This window comes from Prunus dulcis, chromosome 4 (assembly GCF_902201215.1).
Source record: "Prunus dulcis chromosome 4, ALMONDv2, whole genome shotgun sequence".
NCBI lineage: Eukaryota > Viridiplantae > Streptophyta > Magnoliopsida > Rosales > Rosaceae > Prunus > Prunus dulcis.
Window position 1 is genome coordinate 359,791 of NC_047653.1, and position 20,998 is coordinate 380,788.

The 20,998-nt window shown below is 38.1% G+C and overlaps 5 protein-coding genes across 5 annotated transcripts; 3 read left to right on the forward strand and 2 right to left on the reverse strand.

Annotated features, from left to right (window-relative positions):
• Positions 1–91: 91 nt before the first annotated feature.
• On the forward strand, positions 92–1,358 carry LOC117626498 (PLASMODESMATA CALLOSE-BINDING PROTEIN 5-like). The gene is made up of 3 exons (XM_034358213.1): positions 92–745; positions 856–1,110; positions 1,199–1,358. The coding sequence occupies exons 1-3, from the start codon at positions 625–627 to the stop codon at positions 1,231–1,233; spliced, it is 411 nt and encodes a 136-aa protein (XP_034214104.1). The 5' UTR covers positions 92–624; the 3' UTR covers positions 1,234–1,358.
• A 1,818-nt stretch (positions 1,359–3,176) lies between these two features.
• Positions 3,177–4,511, forward strand: LOC117625104 (CASP-like protein 2B1). Its single transcript, XM_034356690.1, has 3 exons — positions 3,177–3,660; positions 3,749–3,881; positions 4,061–4,511. The coding sequence occupies exons 1-3, from the start codon at positions 3,437–3,439 to the stop codon at positions 4,316–4,318; spliced, it is 615 nt and encodes a 204-aa protein (XP_034212581.1). The 5' UTR covers positions 3,177–3,436; the 3' UTR covers positions 4,319–4,511.
• A 1,990-nt stretch (positions 4,512–6,501) lies between these two features.
• LOC117625758 (protein NAR1) lies at positions 6,502–11,303 on the forward strand. Its single transcript, XM_034357305.1, has 11 exons — positions 6,502–6,946; positions 7,131–7,201; positions 7,623–7,776; positions 7,948–8,134; positions 8,407–8,533; positions 9,138–9,312; positions 9,421–9,470; positions 9,546–9,714; positions 10,153–10,279; positions 10,402–10,493; positions 10,835–11,303. Exons 1-11 carry the CDS (start codon positions 6,818–6,820, stop codon positions 10,985–10,987), a joined length of 1,434 nt encoding a protein of 477 aa, XP_034213196.1. The 5' UTR covers positions 6,502–6,817; the 3' UTR covers positions 10,988–11,303.
• Positions 11,304–13,370: 2,067 nt separating this feature from the next.
• LOC117624105 lies at positions 13,371–13,853 on the reverse strand. Its single transcript, XM_034355243.1, has one exon. The coding sequence runs from the start codon at positions 13,851–13,853 to the stop codon at positions 13,371–13,373; it is 483 nt and encodes a 160-aa protein (XP_034211134.1).
• A 2,065-nt stretch (positions 13,854–15,918) lies between these two features.
• LOC117625043 (putative calcium-transporting ATPase 13, plasma membrane-type) lies at positions 15,919–19,957 on the reverse strand. The gene is made up of 3 exons (XM_034356608.1): positions 19,841–19,957; positions 19,449–19,714; positions 15,919–19,055 (listed from the first exon to the last, which is right to left on the reverse strand). Exons 2-3 carry the CDS (start codon positions 19,686–19,688, stop codon positions 16,074–16,076), a joined length of 3,222 nt encoding a protein of 1,073 aa, XP_034212499.1. The 5' UTR covers positions 19,689–19,714; positions 19,841–19,957; the 3' UTR covers positions 15,919–16,073.
• Positions 19,958–20,998: the final 1,041 nt, after the last annotated feature.

The following is a 20,998-nucleotide window of genomic DNA, read 5'->3' on the forward strand; positions in this document are numbered from 1 at the left end:
GAGACCGTGGACCTGTGGGGAAAGTGGGAAGAGAGCAGAAACAAGGATTAACAAAAACCAAGGAGACATTATATTAGAGGGTAGACTGTAGAGAAAGAGAGATGGAGATTGGAGGATAGGATGAGACTGAAGGGTATATATGTTAAACCAAGAGAGGAACAAAAAGGGAATTAAGGCCATTGTTTTTTTGCGGTGGCAAGTTGCAAGTAGGAAAAAATAGATGCACGACATGAGTGCTTCATGACATTGTATTCTATTACAAGTTAGTTTGAGGGTAGGTAATACACGAGGAAGCGATCACTCTTGGATTGGACCCAAATGTAACTTGGCAAAAGTGCATATAGCTTGTTTGTGCCTAGATTGGCGGTGGCTCATTTTAAAAATATTGAAAAGCAAAGCCATTGCAAATTGCAAGGATGAGGGTACTTTAGGCATTGTAGAGAGAGAGAGAGAGAGTATATAATATATTAGTCTTAGATTTGATTCGTTATTACGTAGAATTGAAGGAACGCATATGATAGCATGTTACTTTGATTTCAGCTTTTCTTTTTAAAGATGAGATGAGAATCTCTTGTGGCCCAGTTGGTTTGGTTGCTCCATAAATACTATAGAGAGTCGGTGGAGATGTTTGAATTGCGGCAGTCACAAGTTTTTGTTGAGTACAACTTGAAAACAATGTCTTCTACTTTGCTGCTATGGATTGTGCTAGCTCTCATGTTTTTGGCTCAAACACCACAAAGATGTGGTAGTAATTAAACTCGTCTCGTCTCGTCATTATTTATTCTATTTATTAATAAAGAGCTCTTTTAATTGCCTTGTGTTGTCGTTGTTATTGTTGTTGTTGTGAAATGAAAGGAGGGCAGTTGGAGGAGGAATGGTGCATAGCCGATGAGCAGACCCCAGACGCGGAGCTGCAAATGGCGCTTAATTGGGCTTGTCAAGTGGGAGGAGCAGACTGCAGTAAGATCCAAGAAAACCAAGCATGCTACTTGCCCAACACTCTACAGCACCACGCCTCTTACGCCTTCAACAATTACTATCAAAAGTTGAAGCAGCAAGGAGGGACTTGCTACTTCAATGCTGCTGCTTTCGTCACTGCTCTTGATCCAAGTAATAATTCATTATTCATTTCAGCTTATATACATACCGTAATTCTTTTTCTTTCTTCTTCTTATTTTTGTGCTTGGGTGGGTGACAGGTCATAATTCCTGCAAGTTTGAGTACCTTCCTTGATGAAAGCGTGGAGGATTTGGATTTGCAGTGAAACAAGTTAAAAGAGAGAATTTGCACTTCTGGTATTATCACTATGTATGTATCACATACAGATCCAATTAAAATTATTTTTGAGTTTCCATTCACTTTCACTGTGCTCTGCTCTGCTCTGCTTTAATTCCTTAGATTATTTCCAGGACTGCTATGGTCGATGCATCGACTCTTTTACTCTTAGCTAGCTATGTTTAATATATATATATATTAAAATTTAAAAACAAAAAACAAAATTGTTTGGGGCTATGGTCGATGCATTACTTTACACTTGTTGGTGGACCTTTGGATTCAAATATTTGCCCCAATTATGCTTATACCAGGCCCCAGTTTCTGCTTTTAGAGAATACGAATTCTATAGTGAGGGCCTTATGTATGGTTCTTAAGTGAGATTCTATCTCTTAATCGTTGCATCAAATTTGTTAGCCGTTAGATCAAATTCGTTAAGCTAATCCAACAGTTAAGAGATAAAGCATCACCTAAGAACTTTAGATTAGACCCCCACACTATAAAATGCCAGTTAACCCTGAAACTGGCCCAACTATACTACTAGGCCCGAGTTTCTCATTTGAGAATAACATGCAAGGTTTGGGCTAGGTTGAGCAGCAGATTGGCCCATAACCCAAAAACTGGAACATGTTTTTCATATTCTAGGCTTCAACTCAATTGATTGATTTCTAACCAAAATATAAAAAATGAAAGATAAAAGGGTTATGATCAAGTGGTGGAGCAGAGATATGGGCTGTGAGTCAGGTCACAAAATAGCTGATAGCTAGCCTCTCCTCTCCCAAGTCCTAACCTCTCTCCCTGTATATTATGAGCAGGCAGTCACTAAAAGAAGATGGCATGGGGGTGCATGGTCGCTTTCACATGCATGGATACTCATAATAGCTAAGCTAGCTCTACGTGAAAAGACTAACCCAATCAATCAGATCCCATATAAGTATGCATGTTGTCAATGGGCACAGAGAAAGAGCCTAGAGCAGGGTCATCAACAACAGTTGCCTCCACTCCATGCCATCTCTCTCCTCCTCTCAATTCCAATCCAAATATCAATCAAATACCAATCCAAATATCAATCAAATACCAATCCAAACACGGCTCCTAATAAGTTATCTTATTTCAAAATTTAATATAATCACTTCCCATTTATATGTGTAATCTGAATTATTATTGTTGTGATATAGTTTTGAGACATTACTTGCAAGTGAAATTGGATGAAGATTTATGAACAGTGTGTCCATAGTCCATAGTAGTGGTGAAGCTCTTTTAGTGTTAATGTGAATTGAGTAGGAAGGAAGACAGAAATGGCTCCACAGTCCATAGTCCTTAGTCAGTATTAGTGACTGGTGGTGGTTAGAAGCAAACACCAACTTTCTTTCTTCATGCTACTCTCATCTCTCATCTCGCGTACACAAACCTTACCTACCATGGAAAAACCGACAGGGACCCACTAACACAACAAAATTCAAAATGACCCCACCACCATAATCCAACTTTGCGTCTTCCTTTATTCTCTTTAACTCTAATGGTAAAAATTGGTCATCATGAATTCCACCACCAGAAACAGACATCATTTATTAATGGTAGAATTTAAGTTCCTCACCTTATCTAACTCCTTCCTTGGGGCAAGCAAATATTGCCTCTTCCTAGAAACAAATTACAGGGAGAAAATTTCATAAAATAAATAATAATAAAAGAAAAACTCCCCCAAAAGATCCCAGGCCACTATGTTTAATAAATGCAGAAAACCAGAGGTAAGGTGAGGCTCCATTTAATGTCGCTAAGCTAAATTAAGTGAATGGTGAGGTGCCCTTTCCCCCTAACAAGCGCCTCTGTCTTTCACCACTTGGCAGGCCTTGCATGCTATGTTGGCAGCAAAGCTCCAGTCACCAAATATAATATTTTCGGAATTTATAGAATAAGAAAGGGAAGAAAAAAAAACCAACAAGAAAAAGGTTGGAACTTTATTAAAGAAAAAAGAAGGCTTTTCTGAGCCCCTATATAAAGTAGTGGGAAGTTGAAGGTAGGTGGACTGAGTGATGATAGTGCAAATTGCTGGGTGGGGTACTACTGTTGTGTGGGTGTGAGAGTTTTGTTCTTGCTTGCTTCTTTTTCAACTTGTTGAGCAAAGTTTTAGGCTTTTACGACTGGTTTTTCATATTTGGGAAGAATGAGCTACTTGGGTGTTGGTGTTAGTCCTGGGAATGTTCCGGTGTATCACAGCACCAATTTAAAAGTGATTGATCGGAGAGTGAGGGTGGCAGAGTTGGTTTTGAGGTGTGTGATCTGTGGTTTAGGAGTCATTGCTGCTGCTCTTGTGGGAACTGATACCCAGGTCAAAGAGATCTTCACAATCCAGAAGAAAGCTAAATTCACTGACATGAAAGCTCTTGTGTACATCTCCAATGCTCCTCTGTTCTAAATCCCCCATGTTTCTGTTTTCCTCTTTGAGGCAATTTTTTATTCATGTTTTGTTATGTAGGTTTTTGGTGATAGTCAATGGGATAATTGCTGCATACTCTCTGGTGCAAGTGCTGCGCTGTGTTGTGAGCATGGTTAGAGGAAATGTGCTCTTCAGCAAGCCCATAGCTTGGATCATTTTCTCTGGTGATCAGGTATCATTACATTGCATCTTGATTAATTAAGTAGCTCCTTTTGGTACTAATTATTATTGCCTTGGTAGTTAATTAGAAATAACTGTGAAAATTAATAGCAAGCAGAGAAGCCTTCGCCTATTTTAATCAGAATTTGGTACTTAATTAGAAATCATTAATTTGTTAATGGGTTTGTGTAGGTGATGGCATATGTGAGTGTGGCTGCAGTAGGAGCTGCTGCGCAATCTGCGGTGTTTGCCAAGTTGGGGCAGTCAGAGCTGCAATGGATGAAGATATGCAATATGTATGACAAGTTCTGCAACCAAGTTGGGGAGGGAATTGCAAGCGCTTTATTAGTTAGTCTGAGCACTGTGGTGCTCTCTTGCATTTCTGCTTTCAATCTCTTCCGCTTGTATGGTGGCAACAAGAGCAAGAGCAGCAGCGCCACCAGGTGGTAGGGGGTCTAGGTCTAGCCAGCCTTCTTCTAGGAACCACAAAGACCCCAACAAAACACCAACCACTACTTTGTAACTAAAACTAGTCACTTCTTATGTGTGATGATTAGACGGACGGTGATGATAAAAATGTAGGCTTTTGCTGCCTTTGAATTCTTACAATAAATTGATGAGGCCAGTATGTTCTTGTAGAGTTTATTCTTTCTTGATGAACCATCCTTGAACTTGGAACTATAATCTCAAGTGGTCAACGTAACATTAGAGCTGCCTTAACTAATTACAAGCTCTGTTGCAGGAGGACTTCTCAAACCTCTCACCTTTGCTTTCTTGTGTTGTGATAATTGAACTTAATTAGCTACATGTGTTTAGCAAAAGTGTATCTGCTTGGTAACAGTACCCCAAGCTAATAGACCATATACAAGGACTTGCATTAGACAATAACCCAAAAGCTTGTATATATAGAAGAAACCATAGGTTTGAGGGTTGGGAGGGAGATTTACTCATACACAATGTCAAGTGCCATGGAGCATGGAGGTTCGAACTTTCAAATGACTAAACCCCACTGATAATGTTGAACTTTCAAATGCCTAATAACTAACATCATTTACTATTTTTATTTGTTAAATAAATTGATACCCCATTTTCAATTAGGGGCTGCATATTTTACTTATTGATCATATGCAACTTTTTTTGTTTCTTCTAAACATATACAACTCTTTTTTTTTTTTTTTTTTGGGAAATAAAGCGATAGTATTTATTCAAGAAATAGAACATAGTACAAAGCCACAAAAGTGTCGAAATGGATACAATATCATCAGTGACCAAATGAATATGGAGAAAATTATGCTTAAACCAACAAATATTCAAACTCTTGATTCAGTAGCCTGAAGTATTTGTACTCAGACTAACAATATAGATTCACTGTGCAACAGTAGAAACGACTAATCCGTATGTCAGCCGAAATAAAATACAAACTAAGAAAATCATAATGAGTAATTGACTAAAACAGACAAAGAAAAACATGACCACAACTCCACATCCTCTCTAACACCCAAAGAGATCCAAAGTGTCATACCGGCTAAACCCTTAGTGCCGCACTGGCTAAACCCTAACCTGCACAAACTGTCAATTTCCATTATTGTAACTCCAAATTCTAAACATGAGCTAAAACCTTGTGTATATGGGCCAAAAACAGCAACTAAATCATGACGACAATGGTGTTTCATGTTGGCTGCTTCAACAACCTCTAAGATACACAAGAGTTCCAGCAAAATCATCCAAGTCGACCAAAACCAATTGTCAATCCTCGGGAAAAGTATAGATATGGAATAGATCTATACATGAACTCTTAAAAAAACAAACAAACAAACAAACCAAACCAAATCAAACCAAAACATCTGCAAAAACAAAAGAACCACACAAAATCAAAGCAAGAGGAGGAGAGGAAGGGGAGAGAGTGAGGGGTAGAAAAACTTGTATGAAACAGGGATAACACAGTTTTACTATTTTAGATTAATCACAGTCCGTCACGTGAAAAAGTTAACACATATGTCATATCATAATTGATTAAAAATAACAAAATAATGATGCCCTCGTTTTATATAAATGCTTCTCCTAGAGGGGGGCAGGCGCTGAAGGAAAGGTGTGGAGGCTCATATACAACTCTTTTTAGTAAAGAATATTGGTACAATATAACTTTTTCTTTTTCTTTTTCTTATAATATAACGTACTAGTTAATCATTTACAATAACAAACCATGAGGCAATTTATAGTAACCATGTCCTTAGTTTCCTAAAAATAACATATTGCGCATTTTAGACAATTGCCGCGATAATTCAAAACATGATTAATTCTGATGATAAATTTACATTTTGGGATAAATGTGTGCACTTAAAAAAAAATTATGTTAATCAATTCAACAAAACATAATATAAGAATTAATGAAAAAATAATTTAAAAAGTATCAATTACATTTTAGTCTAATGATATTTTTATTTTTAATATGAAAAAATATCTAAAAATTGGAATTTATATTATAATATAAATAAAAAAGCGTAAAAGATGAGTGGCGTGGTGGACCGTGGTCGACACGTGCCTCAAACGCTGACGGTGCACAAGTATACAAAGGGCCCGACCGACCAACCAAAGCAACCGAAATTTAATAGATAACGAAACAAGTAGATACATATCAAACCCTCACCAAAACGAGTATACAAATCAAACTACTTTCGTTGACCTTCTTTTTTCCACACCCTTCTACAACCCCATTGGCTGCTAGTCTAAACAGCCTTCTTATGAATTACACAAGATCACCTAAGCGCGGCTAAGCCGCACCTTCTCTTCTCTCCCAGCTTCTGGTAAATGCACCGCCTCTGACCTATCAACCCATTTTCCCTTTCTCGTTCATCTTCAAACTCCAAAAACCCTAATTTGCAGAAACCCTCATATCAAATTTTCGACTTACTGAATACGCTCCGGTTTAAATTTGTCGGCTTTAAAGTGATGTCAGAGAAGTTCTCGGCGACGCTTCGAATTGGAGATCTCAACGATTTCATAGCGCCATCTCAGGCTTGCATAGTCTCTCTCAAAGGACTCAAAGCCTCCTCAACCAAGCCCTCTGCTAAGCCTGAGGTAAATTTCTCCCTTTCTTTATTTTTTCCTTTTCTGGTAAATTTTTGTTTTTTTTTTTCGTTTTCCTAATTGTTGAAGCAAGTGTCAGCTCTTCGATTTTGACATATGCATTTATTCTTAATTGGAGCTGAAGTAATGATATTTAAGCTTGTTCGTAATTTTTTTTCTTTCTTTTGTTGTGAAGGTTTCAACTTCTAGCAAGCAATTGAAAACAGAACCAGTTAAAATTTCACTCAAAGATTGCTTAGCATGCAGGTAAATCATGTTTGTGATTTTTTATATGTAATTTGAATGTGAAACAAATCAGAATTCGGGTACTAGGGCGCGTTGAAGTTCGAGTTTTTAATCTAATCACTTTTTTTACCAGCCTTAATTTCCATGTTAAAGTTGTTATTTCATATTTGGGATAGGACTCGCTGTTTGGCCTAATTTTCACTAACAATATATGTTGTAACGATATTTGCCATTTTAAAATTTCGAAGGAAAAAAATAACTGGGTTCTTAGAATCTGCATAATATATTGTGCAAGACTAGGTACCGTGAACATAAAATAGTTGGCTCGAATTTACCGACCTTCCTCCTGGGTGGATTATGATTAAGACTAGCTCAACCAAGTTAGAATCTACTGTAAGCCCATACAAATGGGATAATATCTATGATTTTCTGTACTGTGCAGTGGGTGTGTAACATCAGCGGAGACAGTTATGCTGGAGAAGCAAAGTTTGGATGAGTTCCTTTTTAATATTGATAAGGGAAAAGCTGTCATTGTCTCCCTATCTCCTCAATCAAGAGCTTCACTTGCCGTGTATTTTGGAATTTCACCACTTCAGGTCAAATATAACGTTGCAGCTTGTTTTTCCCTACAATGAATTGTTAACTCTAAGTCAAGGTTCTTATAGAATCCTAATAACTGTTCATTCACTGTTGGTGTATGCAATAAGTTAGTCGAGCATACCTGTTGTCATTGGATATTAACATCGGATGTTATTTCAATTTTCCAGGTCTTTAGGAAACTCACGACTTTTTTTAAGTCATTGGGTGTAAAGGCTATATTTGATACAAGTTGCAGTAGAGATTTAACTCTTGTTGAATCTTGTAATGAGTTCATCACAAGGTACAAACAAAGCCAGTCAACAGATGATAAAAGCTGTCAATCTTCCTTGCCCATGATTTCATCAGCGTGTCCAGGTATATACATCTAAGGCCTATAATTGTTTGGTAATTGCATTATATCCTTTTCTCCTCTTCCCTGCTCAAACAGACACAAAAGAGAGAGAAAAGAGGCCTGAAATTTATTTTTCTGCTTTGCTGTAGAGGTACACGAACTGGAAATAGAAAAAGAAAGGGTTTTTAATTGATAAAAGATAATAGTTCAATACTATATTCACATTTTTGCTTTTGTTGATAAAGAATGTGGTGAATTGTTTCTGTCATGATTTATAAAATATGTGTTTTTGCAGGTTGGATATGCTATGCTGAAAAACAACTTGGATCCTATGTTCTTCCGTATATTTCTTCAGTGAAGAGTCCCCAGCAAACAATTGGAGTTATTGTTAAAAATAATATATGCCAAAAAATGGGTCTTAGGTATTTTTTGTTTTGTTTTTTTTTTTTTTGGTCCTTTGTTTCTTTTCTTGGTTGATAGGTTGTTTTTTGTGTCTAAATTTCAAGCCTGCTCTCTTTTCAGCCAAACTGTGATCATAATTGGGATGTGGATCATTTCTTCTGTATGCTTGTAGCTTTATAAGAATTCTAATAATTGATGTTCCATAATATGTACATATTATTTTTATCAAATTTCTCCTGTTGACAGTCTGGTTAATAGGCCCATTCTATATCAGTAATGAAATTCTTAGCGCGTACTTAGCTGTTATGCATGCATAAAAAATTTGTGTTCCTTCCCTTTTTCTCCTCTTTTACTTAGAATTTATAAATTTATTTTGTGCGATGGAAATTGACAATTTTCTAGCATATATTAGCATCATTTTCTGTTAAAGTTCATGAGAAACTAGCTGTCCTTGGATCTTAGGCACAATTGTTCATAGGTTTAGTTCACATATGATTGTTATGCTGCCTTGGCAGTATTTAGTATTGGAAGTTTGAAGTACATAATTTTCTTCTGGTGAAATTAAATGAATTGACAGAAGTATCTTATTTTCATTGCATATCCCTGAATGATTTTATTTGACAGGCCGGCTGATGTGTACCATGTGACTGTGATGCCTTGTTATGATAAGAAGCTTGAGGCTTCACGTGATGACTTTGTTTTTGAAGTTGAACAATCCAAAACTAATGAGAATGAAGGTCTTAGGGTTTCAGAGGTAGATTCGGTGTTGACATCTGGGGAAGTTTTAGAACTGATACAGGTGAGACCAAAATTTTAAGTAATTATTACCATCTCCACTTTATTCCACTTTTCTAAATAATGCTTACTTATATGAACTCAAAATCTTTGTTGTTTTGGGCGGCTGCAGTTAAAAGGAGTTGATTTTAAAGGCTTAGAAGAGTCTTCTCTGGATGGCATGTAAGAGCTGCAAATATTTCGATAAGGCTCATTCTATGTGCTGTGGACTTTTTAACAAATACGTTGTTCCACCAGGTTGACAAATTTTAATGAAGGGCATCTTTATGGAGTCCAGGGAAGCTCGGGGGGTTATGCAGAAACAATATTCCGTTATGCTGGTAAAGTGCTCTTTGGAAGAGAAGTCAAAGGCCCTGTTGATTTCAGAACTATTAAAAATTCAGACTTCCAGGAAGTGACTTTGGAAGTAAGTAAAGTTTCTTTATACTTTTGTTCACAAATGTGCTAGGCTTGTAAGAGGCAGGGGAAGGTCATCAGTGTTTTGAAGCACTGGTTAGATTGTAATTACCTATGGTTGTTTATGTCTCTAGCCTGACCACTTGATAAAATATAGAGGGAAGTAGGACAATTGGCCGATACTAGTTGTGATTTAGTTTAGGTGATCTGCTTGTCATGGTTTTCTGGCTATTTATGCATGTAAAACCTACCTTGTTATGGTTGTTTGGATAGTTTTCTGGTATTGTATTCCAGGTATACCAGGTCATATGGCATTTCCAGTCTTTATCTTTGCATCCGTACAGTATTGGTGGGTAGTATATAGATTTGGAAAAAAAATTAAGGGCTAAGTCCTTGTTTTAGCATTGCTGTCCGTTTTTGTATAGAATATTGATGCCCTCTCATTTAGGTGGAAGGGAAGACCGTATTGAAATTTGCACTATGTTACGGTTTCCGGAACCTGCAAAACATTGTCAGGAAAATCAAAATTGGAAAATGTGATTATCATTTTCTAGAGATCATGGCGTGCCCTTCAGGTATGTTTCTTGTAAAACGTGCTACTTAATTAATTCTTCAAATGAATATGTGGTTCAATATTTTCAATTATCCTTCGTATAAAACTGGGACTTTGGAAGTAATACTAACTGGAAGTTAACAGGTTGCTTGAATGGTGGAGGACAGGTTAAGCCACAGCCTGGGCAATCTGCAAAGGAGTTGATTCAGTTATTACAAACAGCCTATATGGAAAACGTAAGTGTTTGGTAGCATTATTTTCAGTTATTTTGTGGACTTTACTTGCAGTATGAGGCTCATAAACTTTGATAACTTTGGCCGTTTAAGTGATGGATATTTGAGGCATCTACTGTTGGCCCTTTTCTTGTCTATTCTGTCCAAGAAAAGGGGGGAAGTAGACATTCACTTTACAGAGTCGCCATGAGACTATCTCGTTTTACATGCATGGATCTTTTGTAATTTTTAACTTTGTTTATTTTGTCATTTAGCTTGCTGTTGTGGTATTGAACCCTATCTTTGGCCTGGGAATAATGATGATGTTTGTAGGCTTTGAATGACAATCCTTTAATATTGTACAGGTTTTGATAGCGGATCCTTTTGGAAACCCTTTAGTGCAAAGCTTATACGATGAGTGGCTTGAGCATCCTGGTTCAGAGAAGGCTAAGCGACTCTTTCACACAGATTATCACCCTGTCGTGAAAAGCATAAGTTCTCAGTTACACAATTGGTAAATGATTGACTTAACCTCCCAAACTCCAGTTTTCTCAACAAGGTGCGAACATCCCTGGACGGTCCCTACTGAGTGCCGAGGCTCGTCATCTTCTGGGAGTCTCTCAAATTTTTGATACAGAGGATCAATATTTTGTTTTGACAATTTTTTTCCCTACATAATGTATATAGTGAACTCGTCCTTATAGAAGAAAGAATCAATTACATGCGGTTGTAATAAATCATATATTCAATCATCCTGCCCTACTTTGATATCATGTAATCAATCCCACGCACGAGAAATTTGTAGCTGACTTAACAAACAATTTGTTTGATGTATCAAGCAATGGAGTACGCAGAGATCACTTAAGACCTTGTAATGTGAAACTCCGACAGGAAAATGGGACTCTACCTAAATCAAACTCTTTGCTCCCCTAATGTCAACTTAGAAGATTAGCCATCATGTGATGTATGAATGTACTGTAAGTTGATCAAAGGTGGGGTCTCAGTTTTCCTATGTGTATAGTTCTCTCCTCCTCATGCTTGCTCTGCAATGTTGGCCATGCACAGAGAGAAACTCAGGCTTGTAAAGCATTTTCAAAATAATGAAGGTGGATATGAGTTAAACAACCTTGCCACCTTAATGCGTGGCGAGAGGGATTGCTATTCAACATCATCAACTGCTTTGGTTCAGAGTCGGAGAGAGCTAGCATTTTCAAAATCTCTCTCTCTCATTGCCTTCACTCTCTGCGGCTGTCCAAAACCAATAGAGCTATGGAAGAATGAACGACAGTGGGGAGGAGAGTAGCCTTATATAATATATATATATATATATATATATATATATATAGTTGTTCGTATAAGATTGTCTAAACAAACAAACTCCCTTATACAAACAAACATGTTTGTATAAGGTAGTCTGCTTCAATTAATTAATTAATTAAACAAGTGAGTTTAGTTGTTCGATGAAATTCTAAGTGATTTAGAAAAGGAATGAGAATCGGCAGGCAAACAGCAAAGTCCAAAAAGAAAAGTTTGAGTGGCCAAATCTAAGGGAGTTTGTTTGTTTAGTGTACTGTGTATGTGGGGGGAAAGGCAAAGGCGTTGCTAAGGGAGAAAATGGTTTGGAGAAAATTCCAAGAAGAATGTTGAAACAACCACATGGAAGGGACTGTTTGGAATTGGATGATACTCTGTCAACTAGCTGCTCCCATAAAAAAAAACCCCCTCTTTAGCTTTGAAAGGCTCTTTTATCTTTTTGGTGGGCCTTTTTCTTTTCTGGTTCGGTTTTTCGAGTTCCTTTGCCCTTATGCTTTGTGTGCGCTGCAGAAAAGAAGGGAAGAATGTGGGGGCGGTGTGGACAATAATGTATGACAAAGACAAACACACCAACATTCTCTCTCTCTCTCTCTCGATATACATTTTGTCTTGGAGTCTTTGGACTGGAATGGCATGCAGAAATGAAAGCTGCGGCTACTAAAGGAAGTGGACTGGATGCTTCTTTTTTATGCAACAAAAGGATCCTCTCTGTTATTAAATTTAAAATTTCGAAGCTCAAAAGATTGAAATATATGAAATAAACTTTTATCTTCTGGAGCAGGCGTGCAGTGCAATTAAAGTTTCTACACTAAGTTATCCTTTTGCCTTGTGTTTGGGTAAATGCACATATATATATATATATATATATATATAATATTACTAGTGAAAATTTGTCCAGCCTTGTAAGTTGTATGTTGTTTTGCAGTTCTTATTTCTAAATCACACTTACAGTTATAGGCGATTTCATGAGCAGCATTCAGTAAATAACACAAAAGCATTTGGTCGTAAGCTGGCTGATATGCAATGCCCCTGTTTTTTGACTTAAGAAATGCGCCGTATCCAAATAAGAAGAAGAAGAAGAAGATCTAAACCTACCAAGCACCTACACGAGGGTTGTGAAACATTTGAAATGTTGACTACTATAAGGCGATAAGGAACTCATTTAGACATCAAAAATTGAACTTTTGATTAGAAATTAGAGCAACTCTTCAGCATTTTAACTTGTCCCAGATGGAAAGGAAATTTGGCAATCGAAAACTAAACAAATAGTTCAAAAATTCTTTCAAAGGGGGTAGATATTATTTTATTTCTCCAGATGATAGCTGAAAAGACTAATTCGTATACGCATGCCGAGTGCATACAGCCAGCCACATTGTTCTTGTTCCAAAGGGTTGGGATGGTGATACATACTTCACTTCCATGAGTGATGTTTCAAGTTTGATATGATACATACACTGAAAACTTTGACAGCTTCATGCATGCATGCATGTTACACCATGGCACCATTCTAATGCATGAAGGTTAGCTCATGCCTAAATAAATAATAATATAGCAATTCATGTAATACTCTAAGGAGCATGAATTCGTTTACAGATGAAGAGAAGTATCCACATCAGAGTCGCAATCGGAACCTTGGAATTTATTTGAACAAGTGTCTAACGAAGGGGTATCTGTGACTGAAGGCCATAGGTTGATCAACAGCGGGGTCTCAGTGCTCCTATACAGTATATAATCCTCATGCTTGCTCTGCAGTGCTGGCCACAGGGACACAGAAATTCCGGATTCTGATGATCCATGACCATGAGGCTGAATAAGATCATGGTGATCAGGATGGAAAAACAACCTTTCCGCGGCCGGCTTGTTATGCACGGTGGGAATGGGATTGCTAGTACTCATCTTCATCATCATCAACAACTGCTTATGCTTTGGTTCTGAGTCACAGAGAGCTAGCATTCTCAAAATCTCTCTCTCCTCTCTCATTGCCTTCACTCTCTGCAGCTGCCGAAACCTTTCCTGCAATAGAGCTATGGAGGAATGAATGACTGTGGCATCATGGCTTTCCCTCTCCATTTGAGTTTGATTCATTACAAAGTATATAATATACTCTTTTTTCTAAATGGGCAAGTTTTTTTAGTTGAGCTTCGAAATTGGGGTCGACCGTGGTGGGAAGGGAAGTGATGACCTCTAACTCTAAGGAGCCTTAAACAGGCTTCATGCATATATAGGGCAGTGGCATGTACATGTATAAGATTGTCGGCTTCTGCCTCAATTAGGTTTCAATAAGTGAACTCATCAGTCCTCGGATGAAACTCTAAATAAGTGGTTTTAAGAAAGGAATGAGAATCGGCAGAGAAGCTGCAAAGTCCAAATAGAAAAAGGTTGTGAGGCCAAATCTAAGGGAGTTTGTTTGTTCGTTTAGTGTAGGTGGGGGGGAGAGACAGAGGCATTGCTAAAGGAGAAAAGGAGTTTCGAGAAAAGTCCAAGGACCATGTTGAAACTAGCGCATGGAAGGTTGTGCTTGGAGGAATAATAGGTTGGATTGGATGGATAGGATAGAGTATACTCTGTATCAAACAGGCCTCTTTAGCTTGAATTAGCTTCAATTGATCAGCTTTATTTTTAAGTTATTAATTTGTGGGGTTAATCGTTTTATTAGTCCATGAATTTAGGTCCGATTTGCATTTGCGTACTTCAATTTTCAAAATGGTTCCCGTGGTCCTTTAGTTTTGTTATGACAAATGGTCCTGCTGTTAATTTTGTTAATTTTTATGTTAAGTGCAGGGGCAAAATGGTATTTTTGTATCAAAATTAATAAAAATGTGAATAAAAAATTACAATTAAACTCTCTCTATCCCGATTTCTACTCCCCCAAAACTTGATTTTTCTTTTCTTTTTTTTTTGTTGGTTTTTTATTTGATTTTCTTTTATTGTTATTTTAAAGATATGATTTTTTATTTTTTATTTTAATAAAAAAACCATTTTGTCCCTGTATTTAACATAAAAAGTTAACAAAATTGACGGCAGGACCATTTGTCCAAACGAAACTAAAATTAAAGGACCACGGAAACCATTTTGGAAAAATTGAAGTATTTAAATACAAACTGGGTCAAAGTTTAGAGACTAATAAAATAATTAACCCTTAATTTGTGTGAAGAATAGAAGGGAAGAATGTATTATGTGGGGGCGGTGTGAACAATAATGCATGAAAAAGACAAATATTACATAAACATTCTCTCTCTATCTATCTACCAATCAATATGAGGGAGGATGTATGTTTTGTTTTGGAGTGTATGGAATGGAATGGCATGCAGAAAAGAAAGCTGGAGCTGGATTGGGTGTTTCTTTCTTTGCAGCAAAAGAGTCCCCTCTATTATTAATTTTCAAATGTCGAAGCTTCAAGGATAAGAAAAGAAAAGATATACTTTTAACTAGACCAGGCGTGTGATATTTACTCTATATATATTTGCATTGGGTATGGGACCTTTGGGTATGGGTGTGTCTCAGTAGACATGTATGTCGTTTTGGAGTAAACAGAACTGAAGTTACACCGCATCGTCTACGGGATTTGAATAATCATTAGGCTTAATTATACTAGTGCTCCTCTCAAATCTCGTAGGAGCCATGTCAAACATTATGACAGAGTTTTTGAGGGAATTGACGGTGGTGGAGGGCAAAGTGAGACCAACTACCCGTCAATGTGGCATGGCATGGTGGAACACCGTTACTTCATGGGGGCAATACAGCTTTATCGTTATTATGTACAGCATCTTTGATCTGTGGACTTGAGGGGTCAACCACAAAAAACAAAAAAGAGGAGACTTGGGAGGTCAACCATAGGTTACCACCAAACCGTGCAATGCATTCAGTCATTCTCCGCTCTGCATAAACCTACCAGGGCGCTACCCGGAAAGCTTTGAATTCACTATATCTAAGGTGAAGGTGAGATGCAATTTTTGTTAATTTGTTTGCATTACTTTAGAGTTAGAGGTAGAGTAGATTTCCAAGTTGTTGAATTTCCTGATTTGGTTTTTTTTTCTTTTATTCTATGCTAATCTCTCTATATTGATTGTTTCTTGGGAATTTTGTTTGAGTAGAATGCATGCAGTAATCTATAGCCCTGAATAATCTCTTAGCCTTCAAGAAAAACTTTCTGTGTTCTATTCTTCTCCATCTTCGAGGAATTAATTTATGCAAGATTGAATATACAAACTAACTAGGAAGCATTCACAAGGATTCACTCAATATCTTCCAACAAGTAGAACATGACACTGAAATTTTTTGATACAAAAACTAAGATGGGATCATAGGATCATGGGATCTTGTGGAATTTCCAACAATGAGTGGGAGCTCAAGATTAGATGCAGAACCTGAGACAGCAGAGGGTGTCATACTATTATTAATACATCCAACATGAGAGCTGAATGTTCCATTCACGACAACGCCCGATACACACTTCACAACCAAATCAATTTCCCATGAAACCATCCCAATTAATAGACACACACCCCACTGTGCCCAATTCAACCTTGCATTGCCAACAAGAATATGTGAGATCTCAATAAAAGCCACCTGCAGGACTAGAGTGCCACCCACAGACACCCAGAACCACTGATTGTGAAGTATGCCCCTGAACACGTTCTTCTTCTCTAGCTCCCTTGAATTGACTTGATTGAATACATGACACAGAACAAAACTGTTGAAAACAATGGACTCGCTAACCTTCTTGCTGATGCCCGGGACGGTTTGCCCTTTCAGTTGAAAGCTGACCAAGATGGCACTCTGATATAAGGCTTGACTGACAATGTTTCTCCACATTGCCTTGCTAATGAGCCAGTCAGTTCGTCTGACCGGTGGCTTCTCCATTAGTTCCTTTGTTGGCGGCTCCATCAGTAGAGCAAGCCCACCTAGAAGAGTCACAACCATGTTTGCCCAAAATAACTGAATTGCTGTAATTGCACTCTCTCCAGAAGCCATTGTGGTAGTGGCTGTTATCAGCAGCCCTGATATATTCATGGTGAGCTCAAGTTGGATGTACTTTTGAATGTTATAGTAAATGCATCTTCCGCAACTTATAATGGGGACCAAGAAACTAAAATTTCCATCCCAGATGATGATGTCAGAACTTTCTCTTGCCATTTCACTACTCCAAGTCCCCATTGCAACCCCCACATCAGCTTCTTTAAGAGTTGGAGTCTCATTTGTTCTGACTCCAACCATCGCCACAGCGTGGTCTTTTTCTTTCAGGCATTGCACCAAAAGGAGCCTGTCTGAAGGAATGGAGTTTCCCATCACGCAGATTTTATCTACCATGTCCATCCTTTCTTCTGCACTACTATTTCGAAACTTTTCGCCTTCGAGCACCAACCTGTTTGAGTTGGCAAGTATTCCACATGCAACAGCAATGTCTTTCAGCTTTGACACCTTTTCTTCTGACACCAATATGATGTTCACTCCTGCTTCTTGACAAGCTTTCACTGCTTCCATTATATCTTCGCAACATGTATAATTCACACCTAGTAGTCCTATTAAGATTAAGCTGTTTTCTTCAAGCTTTGCAACATCAGTCTGCTTGTAAGCAAATGCAATGGTCTTCAGATGTTTGGACTGCATGTGCTCTACAATATGGTTAAAAGCCAGTCTACGTTGTGCATCCATGACCTTTGTTGTCCCTCTGCTGTCAGTGTAGTGTGAGCACATGGCTAATATTGTTGTTGCCGGTCCTTTCCAATGCAAGCACATATCTCCTTCATTGTCACTGGATTTTTTCATCAATACTCCACTGCCTTCCTCATTGGTGCGCAACTCCTTGGCCTCCAGGATGGTGTGGCTCTGCCTCAAAATCTCAATTTCCATCCCCAAATTGGCAGCCCAGGGAAGGAGCGGGTCCTCTGATGAGCTGCAAGAGCTTGACGGCTTCAAAAGTGGTGTGCAGATTCCATTGCACAAAGCTTCACGAACACGTGTGTCTATTCTGGTGACACAGTCATTTTCTATGACTTCGTTCCCAATATAGCACACGTCGACTTCCAGCGAGTTCAAAGTCAGCACACCAGTTTTGTCAGTGCAAATGGTTGTGACAGAGCCCATGGTGACACAAGCCAAAATTCCTTGAGCAATGGCCTTGCCAGACAGTGTCTTCCTATTCCAATAGGTAATGGCAAGTGTAACAAAAAGAGGTATCCCTTCCACTACTCCTACAAGCAAGATGGCCAGAGCTGTTGTTAAGATGCTAATCTGCCCACTTGGTTTCATGAGAATTTTCCCCATCTCATTCATTATTTCCTTACTTGCAGCTGGTTTCCCCTTAAGCTCTGGGAGGCCAGAGCTGTAATCTTTCTTTTCAAGCAAGAAACGAAAAAACAACACTACAAGGAGGAGAATAGAGATTGAGAGCCCGGCAATTTGGGTGCGTGTGTTCATCTTGTCAAGTTGAGCTGGTAATTGGGCACGGTTAGGAGTATGTGCTATTCGGTTCATCAGCTCACCCAATGCCGTGTCCATGCCCACAGAGGTAACTAGCATGCGACCATTTCCACTAACCACCTTTGCACCATAGAACATAAATGGTTTCTTGTCATCAATGGTTGTCTCCATACCATCATCCAATACTAAGAACTCACCAGAAACAAACAAACCGTCAGCAGGAACCACAGATCCCCGTTTCAAACACACTAAGTCACCTGGCACAACATCAGATACAGAAAGTTCACACGGACAACCCCCTCTGAAGGCCTCAACTACATTTTTACTCATCCCTGCAGTCTGTATCACTGCATTATAGTTGTGTGAGTTTTCAAGCCAGAAGTCACGTATGGAAGGTGCAATCACATGTATGAGGATGGCAAACATTATGATGGCCCCTTCATACCAACCGGTCCTTAGGCCTTCCACCTTGATGCCAAACCCAATTGACAGCAATCCAGCCACAAAGAGAAGGACAATGGTGTAATTGTTGCACGATTGAAGGAGAAGTTTGAAGAAGCCTGGAGCAGGAGCCTGTGTTGTCGAGAGTGCATTGACCATGCGTCGACGACAAATATCTTCTTGATCGCCTGGAATTCCATTTTGTAAATCTGTGTTGAGTGCCTCTGCAATCCCTCGGGTGCCTCCAAACTTCTGCAAGGAAACAAAATCCTCGTCCTTCACTATCTTGGCAACATTTGCATGCTGGAGTTCAGCATCACTTGCAGTATTATCCCTGCTCAAATGGACATCTCCAGAAACTTGAGGTGAGGCAGGTGAAATTTCTGTAGTCCCTGTGCGTTCCAAGTCCTGCAAAAATCAATTAGCAGTAATTTAACTAAAGTTACTTGAACTACAGCTCAATTTGGTACAAGAGTTAAGAACCGAAAAAAGTAGACATCATCATAGGCCATGTTTTACAGTACCAATACATAATACACACAAAAGATTGGCATATGATGTAAAAGATATATTATGCAGCACCAATACATATATAAGAGTTGTTTTCCATATAATTTTTTCATAAAAAGATATGTACAGTAGGATATTAATTATATGGTAATATTGGTAGAAGAACAAAATTGCGATTTCACATAAGATTCTTTATACTATGTCATATGTTTTCTTCAAATTAGCTAGCTATATATAGTTAGCGGTGGGAAAGCCGTAGCAAGAATTTGGCTATATGTATAGTATACTCACTGGTGTATCTCCTGCAGCAACAGTGCTGATAACTGTATAATGGATATTGGAAGATGAGAGCTGAGGAGATGCCTTGTTAGCTCGATTGGCTCTTGATGAGATGAGGAGTTTGCGCACTTGGAGGATCACAAAAATCCAGCGCCAGTGGTCGACTCGTGGCGGGTTGGTACCGGTTATGAGCAACACCGTCTGCTGAGACTCGAGGTCTAAATGGTGCCCAGAGCTTCTTGTGTCTGCCATACTAGTGGCTTTGGTGCTTATCCAACCTTATTGCAAAGACGAAAATTAATGCAAAAATTAAATGGAAGAGATTGAGTTAAAACGAGATTCAATGAAAAAGGGAACAAATATTAATGCAACAACGAAACAGATAGAGTTATAAAGAGGGATACCTTTTACTTAAATTAATTAGCAACTAGAAGTTTCGATAAAGAATATGGATGAGTTACTAAAAAAACAAAAATGAAATTTCTCTGCTGCTGGAAGGAGAGGAGGAGAATGTAAGAGAGTGGGACTCAACAAATGCAAGTAAGGAATGCTGCAGGTGATGGGATATTTACAGAGGAGAGAGAAGGGCAAGGCCCTGAAATGAAATCTGAGAAACCAAAACGCGTGAAGGGAACTTCTAGTGTAATTTTACAGAAGCTTCACTTCACGTAAGTTTTTTCCTTATGTTATGAGTTTCATTTCATGTATTTTCTACTATTAATTGGTTGCATGCACTTTCACTTTGGTCATTCAGCCCACACGGCATAACTCCGCCTGCACTGCACTGCACCTGCAGTTGCGGACACAAATTAATATTATGTAAATACAATCCAATTCGTAATTACAAATTATTGTTATTCAAATATATATATATATATACATAGAGATTTCATTGAGGAATCCCTCAAATTAGCTTATTTGAAAGACATCTTTGTAGGGCCCACTTCACATTGTATTTCACTAATCCAAACCGTCTATGTTTTAGATAATCATTCAAAGATCGTCTCTACAAAAAAAATCACTTGAATCCGATATCATTTGACCACTCAATTGTGTTATTGAAATTTTAGTACTTTCTTGAAGCACTGTGTTCATTGATTTTGTATGATACAATTAGATGTTGAAACGTTTTCCGATTTGTCTAATTTTTTGCAAGGATGATCTATGAATGTAGACTTAAAAAATAGATTGTTTGGATCGTTGAAAAAAAAATTGTAGGGTAACCTAAAGGTTGTCCCTCAAATAAAATTATTTAAGGAATCCTTCAATGGAAAGGGACACTATATATATAGCTAAAAAACCTACTTTCTTACGGTTACGAGGTTCATTCGAATATGAAATCCAATCCTGAAAATACAGCATCCCACTTTTTTTTACTACCCAAGGCTTCCATACATATATGTGGTTTAGGGTACACACGCATCTTTCTTCTTTCATACGTAGACGCGGTTTTTATAGTCTTGTTTTATGGCTATGAAGTATCTGACACGCCACCAATTAATACTAATGTTATTCCCCTTCCAACTTATTTCATAATCTCTTTTAATCTATTTGAAATTGGA